Genomic DNA, 12,786 nt, shown 5'->3' with positions numbered 1-12,786 from the left:
CTTGTTGAGGAGCACGGGCTCCAGGCGCATGGGCTTCAGTAGTTGTGGCACACAGGCTCAGTAGTTGTGGAGCACGGGCTTAGCTGGTCCACAGCATGTGGGATCTTCCCGGACCAGGGCTCGAGCCTGTGTCCCCTGCAATGGCAGGCGGATTCTTAACCACTGCGCCACCAGGGAAGCCCTGGTCTCTCTTGTCTTTAGATGCTCTGTTCCCAAGCAGGGCCTCTCTGAGCATTCACCTCCCTGTAGTCAATCTCTGGTCCTTTGCTGCCTCTGTTCCTGGGCTTACTCTCCCATCAGTAGCAAGGCTGATCTCTACTGCTCCTCTACTGACCCCAACCCCACCCCACCCAGCAGCAGAAGGGCCTGGGCTGGGCTGGCCTGGCCTGGGCTACACCCTCCCACGTTGAGACTGTATCCTCAAGCCTTTGTCTCTTCCAGGATCACCAGGGTTACCCCGTGGGAGGACAGACCTCAGGGTAACACTGTTCACTCACCAAGTTTACAGTAGCCCTCAGGCTCCCACTGACTGAAGGCTAGGATGTGGACATTTGTGGGGAAGAAGAGATGTGTTCTAGGTGGGGGACGGGTGTGAGCTGGGATCTGTATCTGGTAGGTGTGTGTGTGTTGGGGGGCAGCAAGGACCCACTGCCTGGGGCAGGGGTAGGGAGAAAGTGGTGGGAACAGGGATAGGGAGACAGTGGAGCCAATGGCCTGGCTAATTACAGGGTGTGTCCTTGCAACCTTGTCACTGGGGCTGACAGACGGGTTGGGACATTCACAGAATCAGAGAAGCAAGACTCTCCGTGGACACCAAGGGGCCTCCACCGTGCATTTTGCAACTTAGAACATACAAAAGAATGTTAGTAACCTATACAAAGAAGAATGATATAACGAACAATCATGTGACTTAAAAAGCAGAACACCGAGACCGCTGGGGAGGGTGTCCCTCCCCAATTACATCCCACACTGGTGAACTGAACTTTGTGTTTCTCGTTTGCCTGATTGTTTTAGAGTTTTGTTACAAGTGAATGCATTTCTTAAAAATACAGACAGTCCTGCGGTTTTTTTTTTGCCGTTGAGGTGAGTTTCACACAACATAAAATGAACCATTTTAAAGTAAGAAAATCAGTGGTATTGAGTACATTCACAACGTTGGGCAACCAGCACCTCTATCCAGTTCTAAAACATTTTCATCACCCCAGAAGGAAACCCCGTACCTGTGAAGCAGTCATTTGTCATTTCCCCTTCTCCTCAGCCACCGATCTGCTTTCCATCTCTATGGATTTACCTATTCTGGACACATCATACAATAATACATGGCCTTTTGTGTATGGCTACTTTCACTTAGCATAATGTTTTCAAGATTCATCCATGTTGTCATGGGTGTCGGCACCTCATTCCTATTTATGACTAAATACTATTCCAGCATATGAACATATCAAAATTTGTTTACCCATTTATCCACTGGTGGACATTTTGGTTGCAAAACTGTGGGTAATGAGTCAAATCCATTTCACCTGCCTTCACTAATCAAGGTCATTTTAAGATGCATGTCCTCCAAGCAGCAGTGGCCTAAACAATAAGATATTTGCCAGAGTTGTTTTCCAGAAACTTAGAGTCAGCTGTGCCTAATTTGAGGTGAGCTGGTTAAGACTGGATAGGACCACTGACCCTCCAACTGGGCATGCTCGAGTGCCCGCTTGGTGACCTTTTGATGTCAGAGGGCCAAAATTCCACCCTCAGATTGTGCTATGAACGTGCAGAGACCTGTAGTTTAGCTACGCCTGTGCAGAATGAAGATTACCGCCCCTTTTTCCAATCGCCTTTCCCTACGCTCCCCACACTCCCCATGCCTCAGACCGCCCTGCTTGCTTTATCTTCATCCCATAAATACCCCGGAGCCCCTTGCCTTCAGGGAGGCAGATTTGAGACTTCTCCTATCTCCTAACTTGGCTGCCTTATGAATAAACCCTCTCTTTGCTGCAAACCTCAGTGTCCCAGCGTTTCGGCTTGTGCAACGGGCAAAACAAACCTGGTTCAGTAACAGTTGTTTTCATATTTTGGCTATTGTGAATAATGCTGCTATGAATGCTGGTGTACAAACACTTGTCTGAGTCCCTGCCTTCACTTCTTTTGGATATACCCAGAAGTGGATCAGATGGTAATTCTTTTTTTTTTGGCTGCGCTGCGCAGCATGTGGGAATCTTAGTTCCCCAACCTGGGATGGAACCCGTGCCCGGCGTCTTGACCACTGGACTGCCAGGGAAGTCCCTCCCAGATATTTTTATTCTTTTGAATACTATTGTAAATAGAATTGTTGTCTTAATTTCCTTTTAGGATTATTCATTGCTGGTGTGTGGAAACACAACTGATTTTTGTATGTTGACCTTAAGTCGATTTTTTTGAACTTAAATAGCATGTATTATTTGGAGACTCGCTTTTTGAGCTAAGCATTCTGTTAGAATTATCCATGGTGATACACATACCTAGTCCATTCATTTTTCTCTATTGCATTGTACGCTACACATGAAGATATCACGATTTATCTCTTTAGTGATTGTGAGTCGGGCTGTTTTCAGTCTTTTACTATTCAAATAGGGATGTTCTGCACATGCCCAGGGAATGGTTCTCAGCCAGCAGAGTCACCTGGTGTGCAAGCTTCTTTTCATTTCCAACAACAAAGGCCCCACCTCCAGAGATAACAATTCAGTTGATTTGGAGTAGAGGTTGGGCATCAGTATTTTTTAGAAGATCCTTAAATGATTCTAATGTTCAGTCTGTGTTGAGAACCACTATTCTAGAGTGCACTGTATACCCAGCAGTGGAATTCCTGAGAGTGTGCATCTCCAGTTTTATTTGATGTACAATTATTACCAGCGTGGCTGTCCTGTACCAGCACAACCAGGCTGTACGCCCATCAGCAGTGTACAGATCCACATTCCTACCAGCACTTGGCATTGTCAGACTTCAAATTTTTGCCAGTTGATCTCTCATAAGACCTTAATTTGTATCTCTCTGATTAATGATTAGGTTGAGCATCTTTTCATATTTATTGACCATTCTTGTTTCCTCTTTTGGCAAATGCCTATTTGTATCTTGTGCCCATATCTATGTATTTGTATATTCTGCATATGAATCATTTGGTTGCAAATACCTTTTCTCATTTGGTGGCTTTCCCTGCCACTTTATTACAATGTTTGGGTTAACAGAGTTTTTCATTTTTTATTGTGGATGAATTTTTTTCAGTACTTTCCTTTATAATCTGCTTTTATGTAGTAAGAAATCTCTCCTGGGGGAGGGGGAATTGGATAAAGGCAGTCAAAAGGTACTACAAACTTCCAGTTATAAGATAAATAAGTACTAGGGATATAATGTACAACATGATAAATAGAATTAACACTGCTGAATATTATATATGAAAGTTGTTCAGAGTAAATCCTGAGTTATCATCACAATTTTTTTCCATTTCTTTTTTTTTTTTAATTTATTATTATTTTTTATTTTTGGCTGCGTTGGGTCTTTGTTGCCATGTGCAGGCTTTCTCTAGTTGCAGTGAGCAGGGGCTACTCTTCGTTGCGGTGCGCAGGCTTCTCATTGCGGTGGCTTCTCTTGCTGTGGAGCACGGGCTCTAGGCGCGTGGGCTTCCGTAGTTGTGGCACACGGGCTCAGTAGTTGTGGCTCACAGGCTCTAGAGTGCAGGCTCAGTAGTTGTGGCACACGGGCTTAGTTGCTCCGCAGCATGTGGGGTCTTCCGGACCAGGGCTCGAGCCCGTGTCCCCTGCATTGGCAGGCAGATTCTTAACCACTGTGCCGCCAGGGAAGTCCTCCATTTCTTTAATTTTGTATCTGTCTGAGACGATGGATGTTCACTAAACTTATGATAATTTCATAATGTACGTAAGTCAAATCATGATGCTGTAGCCCTTTAAACTTATACAGTGTTGTATGTCAATTATATCTCCATAAAGTTGGAAGAAAAAAAAAATCTCTCTTGACCTTGAAGTAACCAAGATATTCTCCTATGTTTTTTTTCTAAAAAATGTTTAGGGTATTACTTTTCATATTTACGTCTTTAATCCACATGGAATTGATTTTTTGTGTATGATGTGCAGTAGGAGTCTAATACCATTTATTTTCCTTATGGTAACCCATTCCCTTAGCACAATTTATCAAACAGTCCATCCTACTGCCTCCTCCCCTCTCCTCAAATGCAACGCTTCTTCTTACACAGCCATGCTTTTGTGTGCGGGTCAGTTTCTGGCTTCTGCGTTTGATGCCCTATTTGTTTGACTTCAGGCTGATCTCAGACTGTCTTATTCTCTCCATCTTATTCTTCAGGAGCATCTTGATAGTTCAACGTTGGTGGTTATACAGGTGTTCCCTGTAAAATTCTTTCAATTTTTCTGCATGCTTGAAATTTTTCATAATAAAATATTGGGGGAAAGAGTGTCATGGCTCCGCAGGCCTTTGCCCTTTTATCACGACACAATTTTTTTAAAGTTTTCAGACTGAGCCAGCTTCCAGCAGCAGCAACCCCTGGGAGAGAAGGACGAGTTTTAGGGCCGTCCATGGAACTTTCACATTCCGGTGGGCATCAGACATGACATGTTGGGGGTGAGGCCGTGCTGGTCTTCTATCGTGCCCGTTTCAAGGCCTGAAGACCCAGCCTCTGGGCCCCACTGAGGAACTGTGTTAGCTGGGCGTCCCTGGCCCCTCTCTCTGCCCCTCCAGGGCCCTTGCTTCAATCTCGCCCCTCCCCACCCCCCGAACGCCTGTCAGGCCAGTCTCTGGAGTTCAGTCTGGTGGAGAAATGGAGAACCAGGCCAACCGTGTGACCGTCGGGCGGCTCCAGAGCAAGGGCTAGCGTCCAGACCCCCAGAAGTTCCTCGTTGCTGCCCTTCTGGGGCCCCAATCGTGCCTCCGGCTCCCCAAGTCGCCAACTATCTTCCAACTATCTCCGTCGGTCTCCCTTCGTCTGGTCTCCGCCGTCTGACAACCGAAAGCTGGGAGCGCCTCCTCTGACTTCCCACCTCTGCTCGTTGACCTGGGCTCCGCCCGGCTCCAGCCCCGCTGACCGCCGGCGCCTGTGTTCTCCACGGTCACCAGGGGGCGCGCGCGGCCGGGTCTGGGTGCAGGAGCCGCCGCGAGCCCACCCCGCCTCCCGGCGCTCCTCCCCGTCCGGCCACGGCCCCGCCCCCGCCCCTCCCGGCGTCCCGCCCTGTCCGGCTGCGGCCTGGCTCTCTCCGCTTCCCCACGTTCCCAGGACCCCCGGCGCCCCTGTCTCCGGCCATGGGCCCCGCCGCTCGCCCCGCGCCGAGGTCGCCGCCGCCGCCTCCTCCTCCGCCGCCGCCGTCGCCACTGCTGCTGCTGTTGTCCCTGCTGCCATTCTGGCTGGGCCTGGCGGGGCCCGGGGCCGCGGCGGACGGCAGCGAGCCCACTGCCAGGGCGGGGCGGGGCGGGGCCCGCGCCGTGCGGGTGGACGTGAGGCTGCCGCGGGAGGACGCTCTGTTGCTGGAGGGCGTCAGGATCGGCCCCGAGGCCGACCCGGCGCTCCCTCTGGGTGGCCGCCTGCTGCTGGTGAGCGCCGCTGAGCCATATGGCCCCCGCCCCGCCGTAGACCCTGCACCCAGATCCAGCCTTCATCCTGGACCAAGCCCTATCAGCCCAGCGCCCCTTCCCCAGGCTGCCCAGGCCCCCAGCATTCCGGCTTCCAGAACCTGAGATCAGATGCCCTCCCCTCCAGACTCGTTCCCAAACCCTGGCCTTGCATCGTCTGTGTGACCGATCCCCCTTCCTCCCCCTCCTCCCTCTACCATGGCCCCTCGCCCCACAGATGGACATCGTGGATGCTGAGCAGGAGGTGCCGGTAGAAGGCTGGATTGCAGTGGCATACGTGGGCAAGGAGCAGGAGGCCCAGATTCACCAGGAGAGTCAGGACAGCGGCCCACAGGGCTATCCTAAGGCTCTGGTTCAGCAGGTGCAGGGGGTGTATGTGGAAAGGGGGCTGGAGGAAGGGTTTTCAAGGCAACTGCTAGAACCAGACTACCAGGTGGGCCCCTAAGGAGCTTCCAGAGAAGCCCTGGGCCTGGCTGGGGCAAGGGACCCCAGAGGTAGACTGGAGTCAGTGTGGTTGGCAGCAGGGAGGTGGGAGGAGGCCAGAGAGAGTCAGGAAGCTCAGCCAGACTTTGAGAGTATCCAATGGGGAGTTCCTGCTGGGGGTCGATGGGCAGGCCTGCCCTGCTTGGACCAGGGAAGGCACAGTATTATTTGGGTCCCCCAGAGCATCTGGGGGGAAGGTGAGAGGAATAAGGGTTTTTGCCCTTGACCTCAGGGAGCTTATAGCTGATCTGTCCAGAGGAAATGCTAACCACAGAGCCAGGAGCTGAGAATAACTATGACCACAGGTGGTGAGACAGGTGTGTGGGCAGGGTGTGTGCTAGCCTCTGCCTCTGTCCTGCAGATGCGGAGGGCGCTCTTCCTGGGAGCCTCTGCCCTGCTTCTCCTCATCTTGAACCACAACGTGGTCCGAGAGGTAAACCGGATCAGGCTTTCGGGGCACGTAGGCTGGGGAATGGGTGACCCGGCCTGGCTGACCTCCCTGTCCCCCTACAGCTGGACATATCCCAGCTTCTGCTCAGACCAGTGATCGTCCTCCATTATTCTTCCAATGTCACTAAGCTGTTGGAGGCACTGCTGCAGTGAGTTGGGGTTTGGGCTCAAAGGACTGGGCTTGGGTGCTAGGGTCCTTGGCTTTGTCATGGGCTCAGGCGTCCTGGGACCAGGGCCTTCCCTGTTAGTCTGAGACTGTAGCCTCCTAGTCTGAAAAATGGGTGAGGGGACTAGAAGGAGATGATTCTATGGGCTCTATACGTGGAGGTGATTGGCTCCAACAAGGAGGAAGCCAGATTCCTGATTGACTCTTCCCTGTGCTTGAGGGCCTGCTTGGCCGGCTGTTATGAGAACTAGAAAAACCACTGGCTGGGAAAGGCGTGGGGGCCGAAGCAGAAGGGCTGTGGGGTGATACTCAGGGGTATCCTTTTCCCACAAGGCTGGGGTGAGTGGGTCCGGGCCTCTCCTCCCAAGAGCCCTTCCGTCTGGCCCCTTTGGCCTTCCCTCCCAGGAGGACCCAGGCCACGGCTGAGATCACCAGCGGAGAGTCCCTGTCGGCCAACATCGAGTGGAAGCTGACCCTGTGGACCACCTGTGGCCTCTCCAAGGACAGCTACGGAGGATGGCAGGACTTGGTGTGCCTGGGAGGCAGTCGGGCCCAGGAGCAGGTGGGTGCCTGGGGAGAGGAGGTGGGGGTGGGGGGACCACACACATGACTTGTCTCCAGTCCTGTGGCCTCTTCCTGCCCTGGTGGGGAGGACCACCCCTTGCACCTCCCAGGGCTGCTGTGAGGGTTCAGGGGCCGGGTGGGTGCTCAGTGTGGTGCCTGACCCGGGGTCATGCACAGTCAGCCTTAGCTGCTGCTGTTGTCACGTCCCTGTCCCTCTCAGAAGCCTTCTTTGACTCCCTATCACCTGCAGAATGAAGTTCAAACTCCTTACCTGGCTTTCACAGCTCTCCTGATCACTCACCGTTTTTTTCCCAGTCTTCTCCCTACACTCCAGCCACTCTGTGCCGTTTACCGGTCTCCACTCACGCCCCGGTCTCCTGCCACCGGGGCTTGTCTGTAGGCTTGGACACCCTCTTTCTCCAGCTCTGTATGTCCCAGTCCAGCCAGAGCCCTCACAACTCATCCTCCTGCCTTCTTTGGAAAGCCTCCCTCACATTGGGCCCCCAGCCCCCCTACTACTTTTATTTTTATTTTTTTAATTCTTTTTTAATTTTTAAAAGAAATTTATTTATTTAATTTATTTATTTCTGGCTGCATTGGGTCTTTGTTTCTGCGCGTGGGCTTTCTCTAGTTGTGGCGAGCTGGGGCTACTCTTCGTTGTGGTGCATGGGCTTCTCATTGTCGTGGCTTCTCTTGTTGTGGAGCACGGGGCTCTAGGAATGCGGGTCAGTAGTTGTGGCGCGCAGGCTCAGTAGTTGTGGCTCACAGGCTCTAGAGCACAGGCTCGATAGTTGTGGCACACGGGCTTAGCTGCTCCGCGGCATGTGGGATCTTCCCAGACCAGGGATCGAACCCGTGTTCCCTGCATTGGCAGGCGGATTCTCAACCACTGCGCCACCAGGGAAGCCCCCTCTCCTGCTTTTAAATCACAGCAGTGCTTTGTCAGGCCCTTCATAGGCCTCTTAGGACAGCCCATCCTGTGTGACCGTTGGGGACTGTGACTTTATCTCCCGAAGGCCAGGCTGTGTCTTATTTGTCTCTGGCTTTCCCAGTGCTCAGCATAGAGAGGGTCAAAGGTATTGTGTCTACAAGCATTTCTCAAATCCCCACTCTGCAGGGCAGGTTTGCCCCGCTCTCCTGACACGCAGCCTCCAGCATGCCTTGGTGGATGGGGAGCCGTGCAAGGCAGCTTCAAGTCAAGCAGACTTGGAATGAGGCTCTGAAACCTTAGCTGGGCAATGTTAGGCTGCGTGTTTAACCTCTGGTCTTACGTTCCTCATTTGTGAACAGGTATAGCACACGGCCACAGGATTGTTGAGATCGTGAATGTAAATCTCACGGCGGGCACTGAGCAGATGGGTGGCTGCTCTGCTACAATACCTGTATTGTTATGAGTGCTCGAGTAAGTCAACAGTCACCAAAGGACTTCTGATATTCTAGGACATTTGGGGCTCCGTGAGAAGGGCTGTGGAGGGTACAGAAGGCCTGGAAGACCCGGGCTCTGCCGTTCAAGGCCTCAAAGACAGGCAGAGAAGAGGAACTTACACGGAGGCAGCCCAGACAGCACGATTTCGCTTGAGCAGCGTGAACCGCAGTTCTGCAGAGGGAGCGGGCAGTGAGGCTGCGGGAGTGGAAGGAAGGGCTTTCTGGAAGAGGAGGGAGCCCGCCCTCTCTCCCCCTGGAGGGCAGCCCACATGGACTTCTGGGAGGGGCAGGCATTTGGTGAGGGGCTGTCAGATGCGAGACTGGGAGGAGGTGCGGGCAGAAAGCCTGGAGCTCAGAGAGGAGCAGGCCGGGAGCGTGCCCAAGAGGCCAGGAGGTGGGCACGTACTGTAGGTCAGGTGAGGCTGGCTGGTTGTGAGGGCAAAGCTGAACAGCCTTGACCTTGCTGCTGGCCGGGGTGGGCCAGTACAGGTGTTGGGAGCCCACGGGTGCTGAGGTGTCTGAAGGCCAGCCAGGGCCAGCTCTCAGCCCTAGGGCCCATTCACCATTCCTCCAGCCTCTGGGCGTCCAGAGCTGTAGCCAGCATGTATCAGAAAAGTCCGATGACCATGTCCTACTGCTCTGATGGACAAGGCCCAACCCTGCCCTCTCTCCTCACGTGGGGGTCCCCAAGATGCACCGAGCCTGGGGAGATGGGGTCTCTGGCCTCCAGTAGAGCTCCAGGCCAGCCACACCCTCGGCCCACCCAGAACTCACTGGCCGCTCCAAAGCACGGAGCTCCAGTTTCTGCCCCAGAGAGCTTACAGTATAAAGGTCGCGCGAGTCCTGCGACCTGTCAGCCTGGCTCAGCATGGCAGGGGGTATGAGGACAGGACAGCTCCAGCCCTGGGCTCATGCGGCCCCATCAGGAGAGGAGCTAGGCCAGAGACACTGTCACCTGCTGGGGTGATGACTGAGCTGGTGAGGGGCATGGCCCTCCAGTCATGGTGAAGGCACCTGAGCTCAGCCTAGGGGCTTCGGGAGAGCTTCCTGAGTAGGTGTCACCATCCCACCATGGATGAAAGGGGACGGGGACACAAGCCAGGGGGCAAGGGTGGGACAGAGCGTGAAGCTGGGGCTCACAGACCCCTCTTGGCAGTGGCCCCCAGAGTGCTTCCACCCTGAACAAAAGCAACATCTTGTGACCCTAACAGCACCCAACCTTGCCCATCAAATCACTTCTCAGCCCCTCTCCCACCACGTGTTGGCAGTTGAACTTCAGCATTGGCTGGGGAAGAACACGGTGGCAGAAAACTTTTAAACGAATGCATTTATTAGTTGTGACACATCCGCAGGCCCGCGTGCTGGTGGGTCAGCGGCTGGGTCTTGCTTCCTCCGCTGTGTCATCTCCTGAGCCAGCTGTTGAGTGGTCACAGCCTGTCTGCCGCACTGGATATGGTGGCAGTTCAGTCTACGTCAGTGTGTCCCCCTGGGGGCCTCTCAAAGGCGAAGTGAGGTACCTCAGACGTGGTTCCCTCCGACCAGCGCGAGCTGGAGGACCGCTGAGGGCAGAGTGGGTATGAGGAGGGTGGCAGGGGAGGTGAGGGGGGAACATTTGCCTGGCAGGGTTGGTCAGGGAGAGCTTCCAGAGCAAGAGGTGTCCAAAGCCATAAGCCAAGGGAGGGAGCATGGAAGAAGAGCATTAGTTCCCAAGACCGGGAACAGTGTGGAAAGGCACAGACGTGGGAGGGGCAGGGAGCATGGGAGGGGGGAGGGGGGAGGGGTGGAGATCAAGGGCCTTGAGGGCCCCCTGGTAGAAGAGTTTGGGTTTCCTCCTGAGGATGGGGAATGCGGAGGAGGCGGGAGGGGAGCATCAGAGGGAAGGGTCCAGTAGGGGTGCTGTGTAATCGGGTTTGCAGGTGAGATCCCTGTGACTGTGGGTGGGAACTGGGCGGGTGAGGCCTGAGCAGGGCACCTGAAGAGCAGCAGAGTGGGGAGGAGAGGAGGGGCGTGCGGGGCCTCTAGGGAGTGAGGAGGCAGGGCCTAGGGACCAGCGCCCTCTCAGGCTGTGAATGCTCAGCCTGGATGGGGGTGGGTGGGTGGGTGATGGCAGCCAGGAGAGCAGACCAGGAGGAGTGCTGGGTAGGGATGGGGGTCCTGGGCTGGGGAATCTGTGAGGCTGTCAGTAGATGCTTCTGTGAGTGCACAAGCACCAGGTTTGTTGCCCAGGATTGGCCTGGGCTGAGCACTGATGTAGGGTGGAGCTGGGGCAGTCCCTGAGAGAGCACGGGGCGGAGGTGGGGGACAGCAGCTTCAGAAGAGGAAGCCTGGCGCCTCCGGGGTCATGGTGCCCATGGACCTCATCTGCCTGGTCCTTGGGGTGGATTTACTGGGTAAAGAGGGTGGGGTGGCCCCAGTGCCCCTGACACCCTGCTCTTCTCCCCAGAAGCCCCTGCAACAGCTGTGGAACACCATCTTGCTGGTGGCCATGCTCCTGTGCACAGGCCTCGTGGTCCAAGCTCAGCGGCAGGCATCCCGGCAGAGCCAGCGGGAGCCCCGAGGCCAGGTGGGAGCCAGCCCTCGGGGGCCCTCGGGAGCCCTGGTGTCCCCAGCCCTTGGGAACTGTGTGCCCTTCCCCCACAGGTGGACCTGCTCAAGCGCCGGGTGGTGCAGAGGCTGGCGTCCCTCAAGACCCGGCGTTGCCGGCTGGGCCGGGCAGCACAGGGCCCCCCGGAGCCTGGTGCTGAGACCTGCGCCGTGTGTCTGGACTATTTCTGCAACAAGCAAGTTAGTGCCCTGGGCAGAGGCCAGCCTTCGGCTGACACGTGATGCCCCCTACCCTGCTCCCAAGAGACCTGAGAAGTACCCCAACCAGGCCTTCACCCAGCCCCACCAGAGCTATGGAAAGCAGCATGGGGGTGGGGCAGGTCACAGGGGTTTCAGTTCCCCAGCTCAGGTGAGGGCGTGGGGCCTGCTACCCCCACTAGAGGCCTGTGCCTGTGTCCTGAGCCCTCTCCCCCACCCTGCAGTGGCTCCGGGTGCTGCCCTGTAAGCATGAGTTTCACCGAGACTGCGTGGACCCCTGGCTGATGCTCCAGCAGACCTGCCCGCTGTGCAAATTCAACGTCCTGGGTGAGCACCAAGGGTGGGGGCCCTTGACCGTCTCCACCTGGTTCCCACCTGACACCTCCCTCCCTGATATTTTTTCTCCTCTTCTGCAGGGAACCGCTACTCAGATGATTAGCTGCCCCGGCTGGGTCTCTGCATGTGGGGAAGGGACCCCTCCACCTGCATCCCGGCCCTGGGCCCTGGGTGCCTGGAACAAGACGGCAGGGGGAACAGGACAGAAAACCCTATGGGTGGAAGGAGGCATAGGGGCCTCCCCTGCTGAGGGGCAAGGTGCCCACCACATCCACACTGGGGTGGAGGGACCACAGCCCCCAGGCTGAGGATGCAGGGCCCAGACCCGGCAGGAAGAGAGGCTGCTTTGGGGCCTTTCTCTGCCATCCTGGGGTGCCTGCCCTCTGCTCAGACAGCTCCCAGGACTCTGGCCAGGGACCTGGGGAAGAGGGTGTGGGCAGTGCTGCTGTTCCCAGGGCTCTGGGAGCTCTCTGGCCTGCCTGTCAGGGCATCCCTGGGGGCTGAGGCTGCAGTGGCCAGGTTTTGTGCTTATTTATTGGGGGGTGGGTTGGGAGAGGAGCTTTCCGGCCTTGGGGGCACTCTAGCCTGACATCTTGGTGAAGGCTATGATGTTAAACCTAGCGGCCCTTCCATTGCCTGCTACCCTCGGTCCTTGGGCACCGGCAGCTGCAGGTCCCATGGCCTGTCCAGCTGGGCTCCCTTCTGGGGCCTGGCTGGGACCAGAGGCCTTAGAAACCATCTAGTCCTGTGCTTCTCCGTGGGGCTACAGGTTGCTGACCAGGATACTTGAAGCCACAGGATAAATGTACATCTTATAGGAGCATCCGTTTTTTTAGATTTGGGGTATGGGAGGTTTAATATTAAAATAAACATGGATATATTTTAACATAAGATGTAAAATTTGTGTGGATGTTTTAAGATAAACAAGTCGCCCTGGAGTC

At 55.1% G+C, this 12,786-nt stretch overlaps 1 protein-coding gene across 2 annotated transcripts; it reads left to right on the top strand.

Annotated features, from left to right (window-relative positions):
- The first annotated feature begins 5,188 nt into the window (after positions 1–5,188).
- On the top strand, positions 5,189–12,736 carry RNF215 (ring finger protein 215). Of its 2 annotated transcripts, none has more exons than XM_082354117.1 (9): positions 5,189–5,580; positions 5,837–5,980; positions 6,464–6,535; positions 6,616–6,701; positions 7,124–7,280; positions 11,154–11,270; positions 11,348–11,491; positions 11,734–11,836; positions 11,926–12,736. In XM_082354117.1, the coding sequence occupies exons 1-9, from the start codon at positions 5,293–5,295 to the stop codon at positions 11,946–11,948; spliced, it is 1,134 nt and encodes a 377-aa protein (XP_082210243.1). In that variant the 5' UTR covers positions 5,189–5,292; the 3' UTR covers positions 11,949–12,736. The 2 variants fall into 2 exon arrangements, with proteins under 2 accessions (XP_082210243.1, XP_082210242.1); XM_082354116.1 differs by having other exon boundaries at positions 5,190–5,580; positions 11,151–11,270.
- The last annotated feature ends 50 nt before the right edge of the window (positions 12,737–12,786 follow it).

Source organism: Balaenoptera borealis (assembly GCF_965194805.1).
Source record: "Balaenoptera borealis genome assembly, chromosome: 14".
Classification (NCBI taxonomy): Eukaryota; Metazoa; Chordata; class Mammalia; order Artiodactyla; family Balaenopteridae; genus Balaenoptera; species Balaenoptera borealis.
The sequence above is the reverse complement of the archived record's forward strand: the minus strand, read 5'-3'. Positions and strand labels throughout refer to the sequence as shown.

Bases quoted from the DNA above. Each gene is read 5' to 3' on its own strand.
- RNF215 (XM_082354116.1), top strand. From the start codon at position 5,293: ATGGGCCCCGCCGCTCGCCCCGCGCCGAGGTCGCCGCCGCCGCCTCCT. The intron at 11,271-11,347 runs GTGGGAGCCAGC...CTTCCCCCACAG, and splicing joins AGCGGGAGCCCCGAGGCCAG to GTGGACCTGCTCAAGCGCCG. The intron at 11,837-11,925 runs GTGAGCACCAAG...CCTCTTCTGCAG, and splicing joins GTGCAAATTCAACGTCCTGG to GGAACCGCTACTCAGATGAT.